This window comes from Megalopta genalis, chromosome 19 (genome assembly GCF_051020955.1).
Source record: "Megalopta genalis isolate 19385.01 chromosome 19, iyMegGena1_principal, whole genome shotgun sequence".
Taxonomy (NCBI): domain Eukaryota; kingdom Metazoa; phylum Arthropoda; class Insecta; order Hymenoptera; family Halictidae; genus Megalopta; species Megalopta genalis.
The window spans coordinates 2323709-2346454 of record NC_135031.1 but is presented as its reverse complement, the minus strand read 5'-3'; the positions used below and the strand labels follow the sequence as shown (position 1 = coordinate 2346454).

Sequence of the window (22746 nt, the reverse complement as noted above, 5' to 3'; positions counted from 1 at the left end):
GTTCGCTCGCTTCTGTGCAACGCTTAACGAAACTTGAGGGAACTTGGACAAAGACGCGGCGGGCACTTTCGTAACCACTTGCTAATTTTCAGGTGGTCTCTTCTGTCCTTAGATACAATCTTGTATAATCGAAAAGTTTATTAACTCGAGGAAACAATCCGCTCGGCGAGGGATGGAGACAAAAGAGGACAAACCGATTCACGCCTTGATTCCGCGCAAACGATGAGACAGCAACGTTACGGTTTCCGTTGTACACGAAAACTTGGGACGACTGTTGTCGCTTCCTAATGCCAGCTAAAATCAATATAATTCGTTTAGCTAGCCGACACTATCTACAACAGTACTCGATCGCGCTCTATAACGCCTCGAGACACTCCGATCTCTAAAGTTTTAATTGAAAACATTAGCGAACTCGTGGACCCCGCAAACACGTACTGGGTCATCGAAATTATTAACCCTTTCACGAACAATGCCGCCGCGTTGGCAACAGGCCTGTGTACTAAACTGAACAAATAACTTGATTCTTAAGTCTTTGACATGTCCTCTAGCTCTCCGGGGAAAATATTTTTAATGCTTCAAGGTGTCCTCGCTCTCTCTGAAGTCATTACTGGAGAAGCTGCGAGTGTAACAATTGCTGCTTCTATTCTCATTCATTTCTGCGGCCTTTGTTTTGTTACAATTAAACTGCGGATCTTTATGCAAAATACGAAGATTTTGCATCAGTTGCAAGAAGACTTTCTTCATAGTTATAATGATTAAAATCTTTTCCGTTGCAATAATTTATTAGAAAAAAAGGAAATTTATATTTATTGTGCGACTAGATTAAATTATTGACGGCAAAATAACAGAATTGTGTGCCGAATTAAAAGAACTGAATAACGTTCATACTTAACTGGCTATTATCAGACTACGAGATACAAATCTTCTAAATCAATTGTCAAAAACGGTGATGACATAAAAATGTATTTTCTCTATTAATCCAATGTCTTCACAATTTTGTATTTCATCCGCTTATTTTTATTACAAACGCATGATATCCGCTTTCTAGTTACTGCTTAGATGAGTCAGATAAGATTACATGAGTCGTTAAAATATGACAAAGGGCCAATAATTTTAACAAGTGCATCGATAGTCTTTAATTACTTTAATTTGTCCACTGTTTCAAATTACTGTAAATCGTCCTTGTCATAAATGTGTAAATTCCGTATTCTAGTTATAATACTTTTCTGTGATGTTTCGTTCATTTCTTTAATAAACGGAAGTCGTTTAAACTAGTTCGACTTTCCACCTACTCTGTTACGACTAAAGCTACGAAAACTTAAAATAAATACCTCCTACATTTTGTGCTTTCTGAAAATAGCCTGTGGTATATCAAGAACAAAGATTATTTTAACAAAGATTAAAGACTTTAACACAGAACCTACCGTGCGCTAACGATGTTTGACATGTGTTGCTTTATTAGAATTTCAAGACTGAATTTATTTAGACATCTTGCTATTTCCATTACAATGTATGCTTGAATTAACAACATCATTCAACCATTTCCTATGGAAAAATCCTTATAATTTCAACAATTTCGAAATAAAAAATATGGGACCAGTCCATTTAATATGTTATTAAACAACTGATGTGGTTAATCAGTTAACTGTTACAATCTCTTTAAAAAGTGTGTAAGTTACCATAATATATACTGCATATGTTTGATTTCCTTTACATTTCGTTTAAATACAACACCTTTATAGAATAAATAGTTTAACAAAGAATATAAAAGTATATATATGCTTAACCAGTTAGTTGCTTCCGACAAGTATACTCGTCATAGCACAAAATGTCGCCATATCTTCATGATGAATATACTCGTCGTGAACAACTAACTGATCACGTAAACAAAAGCTTAAGGAACCAATAAAAACTTAAACAATGCACGCAGCGCTCCATTACATCAATTTATGCGAGCACGTTCGACTATTTTGTCCATCGCTATACCACGAGACAATAGTTTTTGGCGCAGAAACGGCGATCCCATTTCTCGATCGAAGGCTCGTAAGCCGTCGGAGAAGTTTGGACCGTTCGGTCGCGAATTACGGAGCGAGATGCAGTCACGACTTCTTAATCGTTGTCGCGCTCGACGAGGGGAAAAAACGTCCGCCGTAAAGATTAAGGCAGCGGCGCTCGAAATAATGACGACTCGGGTCGTGAAACGACCTCGGTGTTAAATTGCGGGGGGGAAACAAAACGAAACCGGGAAATATGGAGAGAAGCCGGGGACGAGACAAGTCACCGGTGCATTTACAAGTTTCTGAATACACGCCAGTTCGGCTTGCCTGGTTTCGGGGAACGCGATAAATTTCCCCTAATTCTTCGAATACTCGAGGAACATTCTGCTGTCGCGGACGAATATCATCCCCCGTAAGCTATTTGAATCAATTCCCCTGAATCTATTAATCTCCCGGACACTTTGCGCCATTCCGTGCGAGAATAGAAAACTATTCGTCGCTCTGCCGCGAATTTTAATCGTTGCATTAACGATTGCTACACTACGAATGCTTACGCAAACGTAAATCTTTGCGGTCTGATTCCCCGGCAACACGGGGATCGAATAAAAATTAGTTCAATCGACCAGGCTCAAAGCGAATAAATGTCGCATAAAATTTTACTAAACCCGATGGGTACATCCGAGGCACACACACAAATGAAATTAGAGCAAATTAACCTTTTTTTTATAGTCCAGGGGATTGTCCGAGCCTGCAAGAACCGGAAAGTTACGAGTAATTTATGTCATATTACAATGGTACCAGCCGTCCTTCTTTGTAATGCAAACGTTACGACAGTGATATAGGTTAGTCGAATCGGTTACCGTAGAATGATCACCTCTTGTACCTTTGGTTTCTTTTCGAACATAATTAAATTTATATATGTATTAGGTCTACCGGAAAGTTCTGTCCGTTTTTTAATTGAAATATAACACAATTTTCATACATTTAATAATAGTTATTGTAGAATATACTTTCCATCGTTACTTATGACTTCTTACCAGCGTGATGGCAACTTGTAAATGCCATTTTTAAAGAATGATTTACTTTTAGAGGCAAAGAACTCAACTAGTGCTTGGTTGACATCAGCTTCAGTTTTGAATTTTTTTCTGTAAAAAGTTTTGCAAAGAGAGAAACAAGTGATAATCGGAGGATGCTAGGTCTGGGGAGTATGATGGATGTGACAGAATTTTCCAGCCTAGCTCTGCGATTTTCTGACGAGTCGCCAAAGCAACATGTGGTCTGGCATTATCATCGGTAGCCATGTTTTCACAATCGCGTCTCACTTAATAATGACATGAGACATCTTTGTTTCAGTTTATTTAGGAGAGTACATGTGTGTAAATGCAATGATAAAGAGAGATAGTCATATATGTCTCAAATCAACATGTGCATATGGATTGAAACTTGAAGTGACACTATCGGACAGAACTTTCCGGTAGACCTAATATATATCGAAGAATATATATTAAATTTTTTATTGAAAAATAAACAAAATAAAAGAATACAAATATTTAGTATGTCTTATTATATAAACATACATATACGCAAACTTATTACTAGACTGTGGATTTGATGCATTTATGGCAAAAATGTGGATCAAATGTAGAATAGCAAAAATATATTAGATCTACCGGAAAGTTCTGTCTGATAATGTCATTGCAAATTTCAATAGGTACGCACATGTTCATTTGAGACATATATTTTTGAAAAATGTTCCTCACAAATTGCCATCACGCTGGCAAGAGGTCATAAGTAACGACGGAAATTATATTGTACAATAAATATTACTAAATTTATGAAAAATCTGTTATTTCATTTCATTTCTCAAACGGACAGAACTTTCCGATAGACCTAATATATACAATTTGGAAATGTTATTGTATTATCTTCAACTCATTACAAATCGCCAATTTTTGTTTACAAGCTTAGGATCAATTAAGGAGAATTTACTGTACATAGGCATACGCGTAAGAGCGGAAGGTTAACGACCGGAGAGTTCGCGGACGCGTTACGATTTCGGAGCGACCTCCGAAATCACAACAGCCGATCAGTGATCGCGAATATCCGTAAGTTAACCCCACGTGACGTACGTGAGCGTCGCGATCTGAACATCGCGACGCTGTCAGGACGATCGGCAAGGTGTTAGATGCTGGTCGAGCGAAATGATCAAATTCGAAAGGAGGCTTGTAACGTTCGGCCAGCGCACCGATAAAAGGACGCGCTTGCAGGGTGCGAGGCAGATCGTGACGAGCATCTACACGATTACGTTTACGCCTACGATTACTACCTCGATTACGACTATGGTTACGAACACAGCTACGAACACGATCACGATTACGGTTTACGATACGGTATTATAATATAACGAACACGGCTCACGATTACAGTTTACGACTTCGGCGTGCGATTACGGAAATTATTGTATACGGCTTTACTGTCCTTTTGTATTGTATTTCGTGTACGTCACTGTTTAGTAATAAATAGGACAGTTTCCAAAACCTACCATTTCTATATACATATAGGATAAAAGGCTTACACGGAAACATCGCGCCTAACGGCGATAAGAAAAAAAACAAGCAGACCGGAAAAATAAAAAAAGATCTACCGAATCCTTGTGGATGGATGTTTCCTTCCATTAACTTCTACAAAATAAAGTTCTACTGTACAAGATCGTTGTTATCCCGATTTGGTCAGGCGGGATTCAACTGTGAGGGTGTGCTAAAAAGTTAAACATCTACATCGTGCGAAATCTACAAGATAAGACTACTAAAACAGTAACATCAGCCCCACGGTACGTTAGAAATGAAACGTTACATAAGGATCACCGAGCGTAATATTTACGCGAACCGGTACAATGATTTGTAACATTCCATAAGCCAGAACACTCAAAGGAACGAAATCACTGGCATTTTCTAATTGTTAATCATTATCCACGCAATACTGAATGAACATCATAGGATGTTCCTTCACACGCGACATGCCAGTTTACATCATATCTGTTGGTTGACCTAAAAATAGGCCGATTGTAGATGTATAATTAAATTAAAATAGAAAGAAAATATTATATGTTACAGTGGTACACGTTGTGCTACTTTCTCCTAATGTTCATCGGTTTGGCATTTTCATGCAAACGAAACGATCTTTTCACGCGATCCAATATTTCTTGCACGGATTTATGATATAAATTTTTTCGCAACGCTAAAAGGTAATTTAGTTGTAGCAAGAGTCCGCCACCGATTTCGAGCAGAAAGTACTTAACGAGTTCCTACCGCGTTTTCCTCTTTATTTATTAGGAATCGCTTCACTCGTAAAGCTTGAAATTTACTTCATCCATTAGTAGCCTCATTACGTTCAGAATAAAACAAAAGCCTTATCGCACTATATTGTTGCCGTTTCGTCGTCTTCGTGTTTCCTTTTTCATCGATTCCCCGCCATTATAATTATAAAATCTGCAGCCTCACAATTGCTCCAGAAACTAATTTAATAATGCCGCCTTGATCGACGCTGTTGAAGGCAACTTTGTTCCAACAACGAATTTTTAAATCTGTCGACTTACGAAATGCAAAATTAAATGTACACACGCGTGCGCCATGGAAATTGAAGTTCGCTTAGAATGGTACCGAGTTTAATATCTTCAAACATTGTTCCACCGTGTTTGCTCACAACCAAACAATCTTAATTGCGTTATTCCCATATGGCACCATACGTCCAGATTAATCAATGTATCTTATCTTATGATCGCAACGTGGTTTATTACAAAACTTGTTGCGATGCCTATCGGGGGTTACAGTACGTTTTTATCTAGAAATTCGAGCGTAGATCATTATTGGAAATTTGATACCGGAACGCTAAGCAATCGATGTTAATTACAATGAGAAGGAAAGAAAGTTTTCACCTCCACATCGTTTAGTTTTCTTGCAATTAATTTCTAAGAGTCGTCTATTTTTAAATCACAATTATGGAAGTATAATGAAATTCTACGAAAATTCAGTTATTAATATATTGCGGATTTTATGCATTTACGGCAAAAATGACTAGATTTCATTTAAAACAGTAGAGAGATTAAAAGAATTAAAAAATGTCACTATATTATCTTCAATTTAATGGCATTATTAAAACAAGAATAAAATATTAATAAAGTATCAATACAAATTCAAGCAGAAACGTAAATTTACGTGACTCGTTCGTTAAGTGTTAAAGGGGATTAAAGAATTTTACAAGTATTCGAACATTTCGCTGTACATTCTAGATTTTTGAAAATTCTAAAATCGTCCCCGCTAGATAATGCGTTAAAAGGCGCAGGAGGAGCATCACGTGTGACGCTCCGAGTAAAAGCAAACAACAGTCACTAACGTGCGGGTAGCACACTAGCTGCCGACACTGGTAGATAAGAAAAAATTGCAGTGCTACGGAGACTCGGCCGTTACCACTTATCCTCGGTAACGGTAACGGCGGCCGGCTTCAGTTTCCAAAAATCTGCTAACGGTCGCGGAGATAACAATGCCGGGCGTGCGTTCGCGGTTTTCGGCCGCGATTGCGGGCGAAAGTGTCCCACGTTCAATGACATTGGTACGTCTTGATAACAGCGAGATTTCTTTTATCAGCGCAATTTCACCGAGTGCCATTGGCGCCGCGCCAGAAGACGACGCATTATACTGCGCCGTTAAACTCTCCATGAATACTTATCGCCGGGATTACGGCAGACACTTCTGACCACCAGCGATATTGTTTTATCTTTTTCTACCGGAAGCGCAGCTTCCGGGGAAGATGGTTATAACCCGCGAATTATGCAGGCGGAAGTATCCTTTAATGCTGACTCAATAATCACTCCGTGTTGCGGCACTTGTTAGAGCAACTTAAGTCAAGCTTTTGTCTAGGAAAGATCGCTCTCCGTTTTCTTGGAAAGTCGCTAGACGATTACTTCCGATACGGTACGGTTTCGCAGAACTTCGCGTGTATTACTACGGTACGTTCACACCTGGATAAAAATATATTTGGAAAAGTATTGGACATATGCGACGAATAATTCTTGCATGTATGAAATAATATTTCACGATTTATTTGAAATCATAGTATTGAAAATGCAATAAATTCTCTTCAATTGTCACTCAACATATAAACAGAAATGGACAATTTGAGAACAGGGGACGAAAAAAGAAAGAGATCAGAAAAAGATCATGGAAACAAATTCGACAGGTATTGTTTCGAATTTGAAACAATACCGATACGAAGAATTAGAGATCAGAATTTTAAGTTACAACATCACAAAATCGTGTGACATGTGGTGTTCTTCGTTACGCCAAGATACAGTCAATCACAAATATCTACTTCAATTAATGGGAAAATATGCAATTTTGAAAGTTTAAAAAGATAGGAGAATCCGACGATTTTTTCGTCTGCATTTAGCCGAAATACAAATTTTTATAGATTTATTTCAGTAGAATCTCGATTATCCAGTCCTTCGATATCAGAATGTTCTACTGTTCAAATACGTTTCGCATGCGATCAATTCGATCTAAGGTAACCATATGCAAGAGAACCGCACAGATCAATAAAGATAACATCTGGCACTGTAACTAAGTAGCTGTTAAATTATCCGAAAATTCATGCGAGCCTACTTATAATTTTCTCGGATAATCGAGGTTCCACTGTATTGTTATCCTCCAAGCCTTTGAGCACAAATGTCTACATAGTAACGACATTAGCATTGTACATCTTATTTCAGAGCTAGCAAACATACACATAGAACCTTGGTTAATTAAATGTTCGTATAATGGAACCAGTGACAGTAAATTCTACCTAATTTTCCTTCAGCCAATTTAAGAAGAGTAGGTATGATTATTCGAGCCTTTTTATAATTGTTAATTGACAATCGGCAACTATAAAAATGAGCCGCGAGGCTCGAATAATCATATCTCCTCTTCCATCTCCTCTTCCATTGTCCATTTTTGTTTACAAGCTGAAAAAGATTGTAGGGAATTTACTGTACTAAGTGTTGGGGTCTTACTACAGTACTGGACTAACATTTTACTGACTTATACAATAAATTCTGTTGCACATAGATCACTTTAAATTAAACGGTTTGCATTGCAACGTGAAACGTTTTTGGACAATAGAAAATTGTGACGTCGGATGTTCGGGTTACTGACGTCCAACTGCAATTTCATTATATATTACATTTATTACTGTACGACAAACGACCAGAATTATATTGTTTATTATAGCTTTATTATAGTTTATTATAGTTTTTGAAATATAATTTAGTTCGCTGCGGAAAAAATACGTAGCGCTTTGAAAGGTCCTCCTCCGCAGAAGATTATCAATTTATCTAATTGTTTCAAATATTTCCGAAGTGTGCGCGAAATTAAATTTTAGGAGATACTGCAGCGAGTGTTAAATGCTATTAGTAGATTGCAGATTTTCATGCAAAATAAAAATTGCTCGGAACAATTACACGATACAGAAGCTACATAGACATTGATTTCGTTTTTGAATCATTTAAATAAGTTCAAAATAATGCAACAGTAATTATAAAATCTCTCAATGTCTTCACTCTTTTGTATTTGATCCACTTACTTGTCTAATAAACGTATAAAATTTACAGACTCGCTATTAGGGTAATGAATACAAAACATTTTAGCGAACGGTTTGTCCGCCCTTGTGCAAACTAATCAAGTGCCATGATGCGCCATAATGAAATCCGTGGCAAAAACTATTTGGTTTCGACTAGATTAAGCGTCCATCGACTTATCTATTCGTACCGTTCACGTGAAAAATATTTTCGATGACGACAAATAAATGTAAAAATTAACACGATTGTTAAGATACACTGATTTAGGGAAAGATTTGATTACTACTAAGCATTTAGAACATTTTTTTTTACTGTCTTTGTTACTATTTTTATCAAACAAAGTATTAGAGAGCATTATAATTCCTTGTTATGTTACTTAAATTTTTCTCTGTCTGATATACAATCAACTTTTCTGTTGCATTTGTCTATTTACTTTTCTCTATTATACTCCCACGTAATTCATTCAACAATTACATTTACTATTTTCATCGAATATTTTCTGCTTCGAATAACATCTTTTCCTGTCAACAGTTTTTCGGTTGGAAGGGATAGATAAAATCAACTTATGACAGTCTTGATACTGGTATCAATTTCGCCCGCGAACCAACAAATCACCCTCGATAATGTAGTCTAATAATTTCCGTTGAAACTGTTATCTAAATAACCTTGACATAACCTCCTGTTTGATATCACACCATCATAGAAAATAGTCCATACTAATAAGTTTTTGAATGAGCGAATAAAATATATAACTTTAATGCAATGCACAGAATCGTTGTTATAAAAAGATATTTGAAAATAGCACCATCTATGAATACTAACACCATTTTTGTGTTTGTTTCAGAGCAAATCGATTAAAATTCTTATCAGTAATCGAAAATATATTCATGAGTAGCTATCTGTAATAAATCTTAAATATTTGAAAGAAAAAATGTCAGAAAATTTATAAGTCGTACGCTTTTCACAAAATAGTAAATATTTTTGAACAGCGATCAAACGAAAATCAATGAATTGCAATTGAATTTTCAGCCTACACATAAGTTACCGAGATCTTCAAAACATAGTTTTTGTTATAAGCTCAGATAAAAAAAGTTAAAAACGTGAGTTTTTTATTTCTTCGTGTTATTCCAAGTATTGGCATAATTTAAAAAAAAATGTATTTTAGTCGTTGTCTAGTAAACACATTCTATTATCTAAATAAAAATTCAAGTCATTTGATTGAGTTTTGAAAAAGTTATTGCGTTTTAAAAGGTATACGAATACTTGAGTACATCACTATATAATTTTCATTGCAATAATTCATAAAAACAGAAAACATATTTATTGTCTGGCTAGATTAAATATTGATGACAAGAGAACACAATTTTTGTGTCGATTTAAACCAACGGAATAACATTCATACTTAACAGGTTTTTATTAGACTGCAAGATACTAATTTTTTAAATCTCTCGTATTTTCTCGATTAATCATTTGAATGAGTCGAAAATAACGTAACCATTCTCTTAAATACTACTAACGTCGTCACACTTTTGCGTTTTATCCACTCATTGTTATCAAAAATGCTTAAAATCCGCTGTCTAATTATTACTTACACGAGTGAGATTCGTTAAAGTATGACAAAGGTCGATAATGTTAACAAGTCGAAAGTAAGTACATCGATAGTCTTTAATTACGTTAATTTGTCCACTGTCTTAAATTGCTATAAATCATGTTTGAAAAGTTAAAAAGCGTGAGCTTTTTTATCATTTCAAGTAATATCAAAATTAAGCAAAAAGAAAGAGTATTTCAGTCATTGTACAATAAACCAAATCCTCTAACATCTTAAAAAATTTCGAGTTACTTCGTTCAACTTGAAAAAAAAAGTGTTATTCCGTGTTAAAAGACATTTCCTTCAGCCTTGTTAAGTGACATTTTCTTGAGCCACTGTAGCCTTGCTAATAAAATCGGAGGTGCAAGGGAAACCTCAAAATTCCCAAGAATTTCATCAAAATCGATGATGTCGCACAATGAAATCGATTCGATCGTCGGACACCTTTTTCCTGCGTGTCCGCAAGCGACGACAGAATCTGTAGAATCCTCGTAAATCGGCAAAGGTTACTCGACCGGAGCATGCCAGCTCCTTCGAATGCAGATATTAAAATGTATCGATCGCAGATTTCCGCGCACAAACATCGGCCAGTACGAAATAGAGACTCTCGCCGGAACTTAACCCGCGTACAACCTGTGAAAAAACCGGCGCGACAACTGTTCCGGTCGTGTCAACGACCAAAACAAAAAAGAGGCCGCAAAGATCGACGCGATCTTCGAATCCGTGGAAAGCTGCGGCCGTCCTAGAAGTGTAGGCGCTAAACCAAGTATGTATCATCCCTTTGATCTCGTTCCCGAATTTCTTCGCGTACACCACCCACGCGTACCTACCTGATCCGGACCCCCCGTGCCTCTCTGTTTGCTGTTGCCGTCGACGAGCTGCTGATTTTTCGAGAGCACACACTCAACTGCCGCGCATAATTTCGAGCGGGATGAATAGTGTACCGCGTCGAGCCGACGAGTTTTTCCGTTCACGTCTCGCCGTGAACTGATTTATACTCGTTCCCGCGACACCATTGTCCCGCACTAATTAAGCAAGTGGCCCGTGATACGACAGCGTCGCGTTCAATCGGGCGGGAACACGATTCCACGATCGACGATACTGTCTCTGTCGACTTCACCTTGTCGTGTATCAGTCGATTCGCGCAACGGGAACGCTGTGTTGTTGTCGCGCGTGTTGCATCGTCCCTTCTATCCGCTGCCAACCGGAAACCAACCTCCTCTAGCCGCGACGTTGCACTTGTCCGTCGCGGTTCGCTCCGGATTACGTTCTCCAAAGGAACAACGTTCTCCAAAGGACGATCGCGTTCGCGCACCACCGAGATGCATCCCCCGAATGCGCGCCGGCGGACACGATGCAGCCGTGTTTTCGGCACGGCGATCGCGCGCGTACTGAAAATCCCAGTAACCATCCCCATCGACCCTCTCCCCCTCGGCGTCCCTGTTCTAATACAGACGACACTGTGCACGCGTACACTCTGCACGTACGTGTGTGGGCATTTCGTCTGCACGCGCGCCCGTGTATGTGTGTGTTTGTGTGGACGCGTGTATGTATGTGTGCGTGTATGTGTGTGTGTATGTGTGTGTGCCAGGGTGTAAGTTACGTGTAGAGAATGCACCCAGTGAACAGTTGCATCCACGGATGCCCGGACGTCTATGAAATCAGAGTTCTTATCGGACACGTAACCAATCTTTGCATCGAAGCGATAGAGATCGGCCATTCGTTGGCTCGTGAATTGTGCCGAGAAAGTGAACAGTAACGATCTATCACCCCCGTATTCAATCAGGATTTTTCCTAATTCTGAATTAATTATTCATTCGCTGCGACACCACGGAAATGATTTATGAATCCAACCGATGATTTTGCTTTCGAACGATGGTCGCGAGAAATGTTCCTTGCTCGTGCCACTTGATGACCGAACGACGGTGCTGTCGGCAAAGTGTTTAGGAAATTTTAGCTATTTAATCGTCAGCAGTCGAGCGGCGACTCCGTGGCGCTACTAGAAATTGCTGTCACGTTGCAAAATAATTCTGGCTGTATCAAATTTGTATATATTTAGCTGTTGCAATATCTTTGAAAAATGTGCGAGTTGCGGTAATTATACTGTATATGTTTGATTTTGTTCATACTTTGTCTAAATACAATAATGTTATAGAAGAATATAATTTAATAAAGAATCTGAAAGTATAGAAATTAAAAGAATAAATCTTCTTGACGAGAATACTCGTCGTCGCGAAGAAATGGCAACAAACACAGCTAACTGATTAAAAGATTGTACAAAGTTGTGATAAATCATATAAAATGGAAATATTGTAGGTCAGAAAACATGTTTTTTAATCTAAATTAAAATAGTTTTCAGTGCAAAGGATTAACCTTATTGAATCTATCTGACCCAAAATTATGCTGCAAATACTTATTTGCTTATTATTAAACCACTACTTGAACTGAAACTTTTTCATACCCTTGAATGTGTAATAAATATTAGTCTTTATTATTTTATAATGTTTATATTATATTATATGATATATATTATAAGATATATGGAATCTACGAATCGGAATGATTTACTGTAGTTGCTCATTGCATGTTAGAGATTTCGATGAACATTTTCATTATGTTTCCATGTCGTTGGGATGCGGTTAGGTAAGCATCGTTCGGACAGATAAATTTTCCCTTTTTCATTTTATTAAAAAAAGTAGGTTTTAGGTCTAACTAGATCTATATGCCCGAATGTTTATATTTTATACCACGGCATTCGTTTGCCATTTGTAACAACATCGAAAGTTTAATGCAAGTTCTGTAACAGCTAGTGAAACCTGTCGCATCGAAGCTGTCTTATTAGCGAAGAGTCGCTTTTTTTTATTCTGAACAGATACAAAGTTATTTATATTAAAACTTAACTAAAATTATTAACTAAAGTTATTAACTAAAATTATATACATTAACCCTTCAACACCGGGGCCTTATAAAGAAAGTTAGTTGTGCCCAAATAAATAAGTAATACATACGTTATAATTTTGTATTGATGCGATAATTGTTACGTTAATATTATAAAATTAGTCATAATGTCAACTTTATTAAAATTATCACGTTATTTTCGTATTAATGTATAAACTATACATAGATCTGTATTTCGTTTAGACCCCGTCGTTGAGGGGTTGAAATTATATTGTGGATGTCTAAAACATGATTCAAATAATAAATTGTAACAATTAAATGAACGGAATTTCTTCTTCGGACTTACGTTCCTCAAATACGTGGTACTGGGTCAATTTAGCCCAAATGTACATACATAGTCGCAACACTCTACAAATTTTGTACAGGAGTTAATTAGACTGCTGTGCAAGGAAGTGTTGCCAGCAGTTTTCTTAAAATATGGTTCTCAGCGTATACGCAATAAAAAGGAATTTTAAGTCAATATTGTTTAATTTGTCGCGAATTATTACGACTGCAAGAAGAAATATTGAGAGTCCCTCATTTCTTTGAAGCAGTTGCCTTCCAAAAATATTAATGTATACTAAAAATCCTAATTAAGAGTTTAATTTGCTCACTCATTCTGATGTGCCAAATAAAGTGTGTCCAGCAGTTTTCTTAAAATATAGTTCTCGGAGTTGTTCAATTTAATGCGAGTTATCGCGACAGAAAAAAAATATAGTAAGAAATCTAAAAAGTGGGTGTATCCTTTGGAACTATATGTAACTATAGTAAAATTTATATTACGTATAATAAATTAATTACATTAAGTTTTCATATGTGGTAGGTAATCACCTTTTAACTCTTTGCACTCGGAGAAACGCTTTAAAGAAATTGTAAAATGATAGAACATTGGGATTAATTAGACTATTTAAACGAATCTTGATAAAAGATTGTATTGATTACAGATTTCGTTCATATCAACAAAAATTGGTAATTTTGACAATACCATAATAACCAGCACTTTTGTTACGTTCGCTGGAAAGGTTTAAACTTTGAACGTAACATAATGGTCGAAAATCCTCACTTCTCCTCCTTTTCTTTATTATAATGTTCATACATCTCTTTCATGTTTCTTTAAGCATAAACAAAAAGATTAATAGTCAACGTTAAAATTTGTATTTTATAGAATGTACAACATTTTTAAAAATCGAGAATTATACACGGGAATAATGAAAAATGGAAACAAATTTTTTTCTGTGGCAGCATGTATATATAGCACACATATAATTGTTTTTAAAGTTGTATTATAATCTACGTTCAATGTACGTATTTCTATATTGCCGCAAAAATTTTGTAAAACAATGTTTGCACAGAAAATAAATTTTTGCCACGTTTTGAAGGTTTTCAACTACTACGCGTAGTACGCGACATGTGGAACTACATGGAAAAGATCTACATTTAAGTGTTCAACCCGGTTAGGCAGTCTAGTTTTGTGTACCAACGTCGTGGATTTATGATACGTCAATCGGTATTGCGAACGAGAGGATAAGTACGGGGTAGTGTACGTGATTCACGAAAATGCAAAGTCCTCTATCGGTGAGCCAAGTTCTAAAGGCTTTTTTACTCTACGTTTAACTGCAGATTGAAGATGACTGTTCCGTAAAGTTTCGACGCACCTCTGTCATAAATTCACCGCGTTCGGAAACTTTCAGCGGAAAGTTTATTTTTCATAAAACCGTGACGAAATGGGCATTAATCGTGTATCATACCGTGAACTCCTACTTTAATATCCACTTAAACGCGTTACACGATACCTCGACGAGCACGGAAACATCTTTCTTCGATCATCGTTAAGTTATTGTAAGCTACCCTTAAAAAATAATAAAGCATTATAAATTCTGTAGTAAATTAACCCATCATACCCCAAGCCATAAAATAATGCTATTTTTATGTACACAGTTTTTATTGTAAAAACGTACGGAAAATTCTACAAACTAATACTGAAACAATTTGTGGACCGATCCTTTTCGCGAAACAAAATAAATATATATAAATAAAGTGATTTGTATTGTATTATATTGTATTGAATATTTATTTTTGTTCAGGTGCCACGATTACGTAAAATAACTTCGTTTTGCACCTTTTCCGTTACTTCTTAAAGTGACTTGTATTTTATTTGATCAATATCGTAGAAGATAGTACGTAAAAAGGAATTCAATGATTTATGACAAAGTTAGTTTGTCAGAGTGCTGTAAAAATACTTCAGTTCCTGTAAATATAAAATATCCTAGTATACAGCTAAAAAAGAACGAAAAGCATCGAAATATATTATACATATATTGAGCAAACCTGTAAAGTCTGTTTTCATTTTTTACAACCACAATATGAACAAATTTTACAATGTAAATACACCATAAAAAAAGTTGTTAGCCAAACGTTGGAGTTAGGTCAGGGTTAATGCACTACTTTCGAGCAAGAAGTTATTATGACAAAACTGCGGTTTGATTCGCCTTCCAGGAATACTTGAATCCTCGTTGCCGTGGAGCACACTAGAAAATTTAATTTTCATGAAATTCCATATGTCTCGAAACCATCGAAAGACGAATGAAAGTTTTCTGAATACTTTCGACTGCTTGCATAACTTTCAAACGACTTGCATTTCATGAAATGTAAACCGAACTTCTGAGAGGCTTTGAGGGAATCAGGAAACATTTCGCGGATCCCTTTCTCTTTGATTCTAAAATAACTGTTGTTTGTGTGAATCGAAAGTATTCGTTCAATTATGGTCCGACAAGAAAATTGATGCTTGGCTGTGTCAGACGGCGCGCTTTTCCACCGAGTAAGTGCGATGAGACGGCAAACAAAACATCGTGCATCGATTTCTATTGAACTTGTTATAAACTATTACGAAGGGGAAACTTCGTTTCCTAACTCCGTCGTAGTTTCAATAATGAAAGAATTTGTTTAAACTTCGCGCGGAAGTTAAATCGTGTAAAATCTTCAAGAAATAAAACTCTCGCTTTTCTATTAGTTTCCTGGTACAAACAATATGCTGAAAAATACTAATTTAGAAAAATGAAAGGTGATGGTCTCATTTTTTAAGATCAGCCCAGGTAGATGCTTCTTCGATTCTTTTCCGTAAAAACCGTCGACGGTTTTTAACGCGAGATTTATTAATCCTCGAACCTCGATCGTCAATTTAATTTTATGCGATTGTAATGCACGTTTTTTCTTTTTTTACATTGAACACGGCAACAATTAGTAATCAAAATGACACGTGAACGGATGTGGATGTACGTAATATTATTCAGATCGCGGGTTTTATTGCACAATTCTCCTACAGCTGGTTGATGGTAATCCGTATTTCAATACTTTCTGGCAAATGGGAAACCAAGAAGATCGATTTAAACGCCACGGGTCGCACATTCATAATGAAAGTCAGAGGACGAATCGGTTCAGCTTGTGCGTGGTAATGTCAAAATCCGGTTCGAAACTGTAGATACAAATGTGTAGGAGGAAAATGAATTAACATTTCCCAGGATAGCTTAACATGGAAATATTATTTACTGACTTACTATCGCATTTTCTGGAACTTAGATTGCTTACTAAAGAATTCACTTTGCTATTTGAACTGTTTTTCTAAATCTAATAATTTACAAAATACTTTCTCTAATGTATTTCTTCCCTTATGTTTAGCATTGTTTTCACTCCATCAACGTGAACGAAGTCGAATACAGAATAAATAAGTCTGCCATTTAAATTATTTTTCTGGTTTTCATGGGTTTTAATTAGTGATGTTACGCTTGAAACTCAAATTAATACTTATTCAATAATACTTGTAATTATAATACAATTATAATAACAATCAATTAAATAATTATAATAAATTATAATAATAATTATGTCATTGTAATAATCAATAATACTTGTAATTCAACGTGTATGATGTCTGGTACAAAGTAGACTTTGTCACTATTTTTCTGACTTTAATATGTTTTCAAATAAATTTTAGCAGAGATAAACATAAGTGTTGTCGTCTTTTTTTAGATTGAATGAACATTGCCATCCTGTTTTACCACAAGGAATTAAAGTTTGCACAGAGATGGAAGAAGATTATCAACAGCAATGGGGAAATATGAAATCAAGTAAAATGTTGCAGAGGTATCGAACAATTTTCGTTACTTGTAAGTAGCCCTAATTAAATATATGAAATATAGATGTATATTAATTAATAATATATATTAAATATTAGTCGCCCTTGACTATGGGGAATATTTTCAATCCCACAATATACTCGATAAAAAATATTTGCTATTTAATTATTCTTCTATTACTACCATTATAATATTATTAGTAACTAATAATCACTTATTATTAATTATTAGAAATTAATATTTGCAATATATTTAATTGAATATATCTTTTATTCTAAACTTGAGAAAGACTTTTAAAGTATGTTAAGAGATAATATGTTGATCGGAAAACTAGAAAAAAATGTAAAGATAATATGAGAAAAACAAGGTAGATTGCAAATGAATAGAACTCGACTCGCGAGCTATCTTATCCAAAGAACGAACAGGGTAAAAATTTATTAGCGAGATATCTCGAGAGAATGCTCGGTGACCCAACTTTGTTCCTTGACAACTATAGCGTTTAAGTGATTAACTGAAGAAAGTTTCGCCGAAATTATGCTTTAACTTGCAGCTATTGTCGCAAGACGAACGCAACCATGAAAATAAGTAGTGTAATGTATAATTCCGTTATTACTAAATTGTAAATTTTCGGAGCTCGGTTGAATCACACCCTATCGGGTGGCAACGCACAACAAAAGCGTGCAAGTCTCTTGCGACATACCATAAATACTCACCCTTTATTTATAATGCGGATAATGCGTGATAATAAGTATCACCCCATAAATTTCAACGCACTATATGAACTCGACGCAAGCCATGATTACACCATCCGTAACTCCGTACTCGGACATCGAAAAAATTATAACGATACGTCACCTTCCATTAATGCATTAAAAATTTACGATATTCTGATACACATAAAATTTGTTTACTCAATAATAATATAATAAATAATAAATATTATTTAATATTCAATAATAATTATAATTTAAAATTCAATAATAATATATATATAAATATTTCGTTGATTATGAATATATAGATTCTCATAAATTAGAAGTATAATGATTTCTGTGTTATGGAACTTTTATTGTGAAAGTAACGCAAATATTCGTTTCAAATTATATACAATTTTTTTGTTTAGTGAAAGTTTAACGTCGCATCGACAATTCTTTGTACAAAGGTAATATATTTATAAATAATCTATAGGGTATATTAACACTGGGTGACTTAATGTTATATTCAACAAAATAAAACTTGTTTATTGTGAAAACATTGAAGTTTCGTTGCATATTTCCACGTAGAGCATTATTTGTTTTCTGGATCCGTGTCGTTCATGAGATCGTCGAATCCTAAACTAAATCTGTGACTCGTGTGTATCGATTCATTCGGTTTTCCCAGCTTATCAGCAACGGTTAACAATCTTTGATTAAGCGGCACATAAGATTCGTTTATATTCGCGAATTCGTCGACAGACAGATCGCAAGTTTTAGTACTTTCGTTACACTCGTTAGATTTTGATTCGGTGTTCACTTCTCTGTGGATTTTATTGTAGTCTCCGGTATTGTCCATACCGAAATTTAATTCGCTCGTGGATGTTCCACTAAATTGAAACATTTTTCTTTGGCTACATATATTATCAATGATTTCTGTCATATTTAAGTCATTATCCTCATTATCGCTGACAAAATCGTCCGGTGAAAGTTCATTGAACATTTTGTCTAGCGTGCAATTTAACTTGGGATTTACATTCTCTAATCGTAAAACCTTATCAAACTGAGGGCCTCGTTTCACTCGATTATCACTATCACGCATTGCCTGTTGCCTCTCCCCTCCCTTGCACCTCTTCGGCGTAATGCTCAATCGATCGAGTGATCGCTCTAATTCCGAGACTGGATTTTTCGAAACAAATTCATCGATCTTTCTGTTATTATCGACATTCTTTGTGCCTTTTTTTCTGCCCTTACCCTTTCTATTTTTCTCCGTGTTCCCGTCATTCGCATCGTTTCCTTTCTTCTTAGTTGGCCTCTTTTTCGCTTTCAGATTTCTCACGCTTTCAAATGTTTCGACCAATTCCGGATAACAGTTGGACACCATTGCCTGCGGTTCAATGGTAGTTAACTCGGCAAGTGAGTCGACATTATCATCATCCTGTTCTTCGTACAGCGCCATGCATTCTCTCAATCTTTCAACAATGCTGTGGTCGTTCTGCCAAATGATTTCATAACTCGCAACAGATCTTATATTTCGAATTTTCTTGATCGTTCCGGGTAAGAATAGATCGGGTATCGACAATCGATCGTCGAGGGAAATATTTGGTAAATGCAACAATTGCCAACGGGTCACCAAAGGAAACAATTTTTCGAACGTATATTGTGGCACCCAAGTTAAATGTTTCTCCATAAACGCCTAGTTGCATAGAAATTCGTCAGTTCGATGAACATACTTAGATTACAATTTTCTATAGGCAAACTTACTATCAATTCACTTATGTTCGGCTGTTTCCACTGAATATCCATTTTCGTGGGTACCGAGTCCTTTCTAATCAAGAATTCATCTAACAATGCCTGATCAGGAAAATTTTCTACGAGAAGAGCTTTCTTCCGTAAACTAATTTCGTTCAATATTAGCGCTCTCTTTTCTCTGAAAAAAGAATACGTCGAAGAAAATATTACTCTTACCTTGAACTACATACGCGACACAAAGAGCTTACTTATAAGAATCATTGCACTTTACAATAGTTCCGCAATCTACACAACCTGATTTCGTATGCTTTTGTATTTTACCAGTGTGACCGCAGGATGTGCACAGATTTGGATTTTGCAGTTCTGCTTCTCTTCGATCTAAATCATCGTTCGTTCTCCAGCTTTTTAATCTGCAAAAAAAAATATCTGTTATGTATCTCTACAAAAACTTCGACAGGATATATCGCACGTATTTATTCAACATCCTTGTAAACCTTTTAAGAACATCCTTGTCATTCATATTTTTAAACAGTTTCAAAGCAGCTTCTTTGCCGACACCGCTTAATCCATCGTTATAATCGCACCCACATAATAAAGCTAGTGCTATCATTTTATTCCTCCCCAAATCCAACAATCGTTCTATTTTTTCTATGCTATACTCGTCTACTGCACCTGCACTACCACCCCTATTTCCTTGAGCACTTGTACAGAAGTTCCTATATACAATTTTTGCTCCATACAAAAAGCAATCACTGTCCTGACTTATACACCCATCCACAAGCTGCAACATAAAGGTCGTGATTTATTATAATACATCAATGAATTAAAAATTCATATTTTGAATGTATGTGAACTTAGATTATAAGTAGATCGAAAATTTTTGTATAAACATTTTAAGACGTTAACACAAGCAACACAATCCTCATATATTAATTAATACAATCCAATTGTATAAAGTTTTGGATGAGACAAATGTACAACGATCCTAAGTTATAAGTCTATGTGTACATGTGAATATGCGTAGTTAAATTCACATTCAACCATACTTTTATACAGATTTTATGAATATGCCTGTAGTATATTTAAATGTGCAGATTGAATTCTAGATTCATATATCACATGTGTAATTACATATACATGAAATAGGAACCTCTTCCACAAAGGTATTTAGCATTATTGAAAACTTGTAAGTTGTTCGGAAGGTTTGTTTTATATTTCATAGAGTTCGTTCCAATGACTTCATATAAAAGATTTGACAAGAACTTTCCAAACAACCTAATACTAAAGCTTTTCCTGTTCTATAAGCAAAAATTTATACATACTCCATCTTGATTTAAGTATGCACACATCGCTTCAGCTTCTCCATCGCCTTGTATGCAAGCCAAGCCCATATGCATCAGCATTTCTTTGCACTCTTTGAGAACTCTATTGAATTGCGATCGTCCTCCCTTTCTCGTGGTATTCCGTTCTCTGAACCCATGACGAATATCGTTCCTTTTTGCAATAGTGTTGTGTTTCAAAGTAGGCGCTTTCCCCTCTAGTACGAAAACCGGCGATATTCCTTGCAAAAGCAGGAACGCTGTTCGAAAATACAAGTTCCTGTAATCAATACATTATCAAATATACAACACTGTTAGTTATAAATTGAAAACGAATAGCTCAGAAAGTAGTTGACAACAAACCTGAGATACATTTTCGGCTGAGACGAATTATCAGTGATTGTCTGACTGTCAACTACCCAACAACTCAGATCGATTGCTACTGTCTTCCCTTGGAGTTCGAACAACGGCTTTCTCTCGCATAATGGTGACAAAATATTCCAAAGATCTTTCACTCCCATTTCAAAAGTTTCGAATTAAATTTGTAAACAACTGCGGCCACGCAACATGATGCGCCATCTAAACGTAGCCAGGTGTACATAGTGAATCTAGTAAGTTTTCAGTCTGATTACAAATTTGCATAGAAGCGAAACTGTGGTAACTGTATTGAGAGAGAAAATTACTCTAAGTTGTTGTAAAAGTAATTTAGGGTTTTTTGTGTAAGTTATCTATTTGAAAGACCGATACAATTCGAGACTTTCGAGCTTGTAGTTGAGAATTCAGAAAAAATTGCACAACCGATATCATATTTTAGGTATTTTCCTACGTGCAACGATATGGAGAAAATAATTAGGCACTTGTATGGTTCCGGGTCTCTTTATTTCACGCGCGTACTCCACGCTAAAATTCTGTGAACTGAGGCCAAGCTTTGGCGCCTTCTGGGGACGCCGACAGTCCTAGGGACATTTTCCCAGTGACTTCGGCATCTATACTCAGTGGTTGACGATGGTGCCGTCAACCACGACATCTACAATCTTCATTCCGGAGTTTCTTCTCAGCTCCCTATAAAATATCTACAATAATGATAGCAAAATATTATTTTATAAATATCAAAACCTTATTTGCGAAGTAGAGGTACACAATTTTACATCGCTATTCGTATTTAAATCATTTACTTCACTGCAGAGCTGACGAAAAATAGATTTATATTAAAGATAGATATTTTGGAATAATAAATGGACAAATAGACTATAAATATTTCCATATTCTCACGTAATATAGAATTTAGCAAGTGAACTTTTTTTTAAATACAAGTTATATACGAATGTTACGTTTAAAATATATTTGAAATGCTATTTCCAAACTTATAACTACTATTTCAAAAAATGTATATTTGCTAAATAATGAATTACATAAGGAGATAAAGTTGCCTATAGTCAATTTACTATTTCAAAAATCCATTCTGCAACAGCACTGCTTCACAGCCATTAGCTCGATGTAACTATCGATTTCGAATCTATTGATATGTCAGCTATATGTCCTCATTTCTGTGCCTGTCCCTATTCCTGCGCATGTCCCAATTCCTGTATGTGTCCCAAATCCTGTGCCTGTCCCTATCCAGGTGCATGCCTATTACATATACCGACATATGCAGACGCATGCTGCCGATGAGCGAACAGGCAATCACGATCCAAAGTTGCATCTAGGTTTAGGTTTAG

General features: G+C 35.8%; 2 protein-coding genes across 2 annotated transcripts in view; both read right to left on the bottom strand.

Moving 5' to 3' along the window:
* Window positions 1-11571, bottom strand: part of LOC143260743 (putative G-protein coupled receptor No18) — a 147262-nt gene extending 135691 nt beyond the window's left edge. Inside the window, exon 1 of the mRNA XM_076527296.1 lies at window positions 11026-11571. The gene's annotated coding sequence lies outside the window, so the exon portion shown is untranslated. The remainder of the gene's footprint in view (window positions 1-11025) is intronic.
* Window positions 11572-18312: 6741 nt separating this feature from the next.
* Gen (XPG-like endonuclease) lies at window positions 18313-21636 on the bottom strand. Its single transcript, XM_076527302.1, has 6 exons — window positions 21392-21636; window positions 21032-21308; window positions 20204-20490; window positions 19958-20119; window positions 19722-19887; window positions 18313-19653 (listed from the first exon to the last, which is right to left on the bottom strand). Exons 1-6 carry the CDS (start codon window positions 21547-21549, stop codon window positions 18553-18555), a joined length of 2151 nt encoding a protein of 716 aa, XP_076383417.1. The 5' UTR covers window positions 21550-21636; the 3' UTR covers window positions 18313-18552.
* Between the last annotated feature and the right edge of the window lie 1110 nt (window positions 21637-22746).

Bases quoted from the DNA above. Each gene is read 5' to 3' on its own strand.
- Gen (XM_076527302.1), bottom strand. From the start codon at position 21,549: ATGGGAGTGAAAGATCTTTGGAATATTTTGTCACCATTATGCGAGAGA. The intron at 21,309-21,391 runs GTTTGTTGTCAA...TATTGATTACAG, and splicing joins CAGCCGAAAATGTATCTCAG to GAACTTGTATTTTCGAACAG. The intron at 20,120-20,203 runs GTTTACAAGGAT...TTTTTTTTGCAG, and splicing joins GACAAGGATGTTCTTAAAAG to ATTAAAAAGCTGGAGAACGA.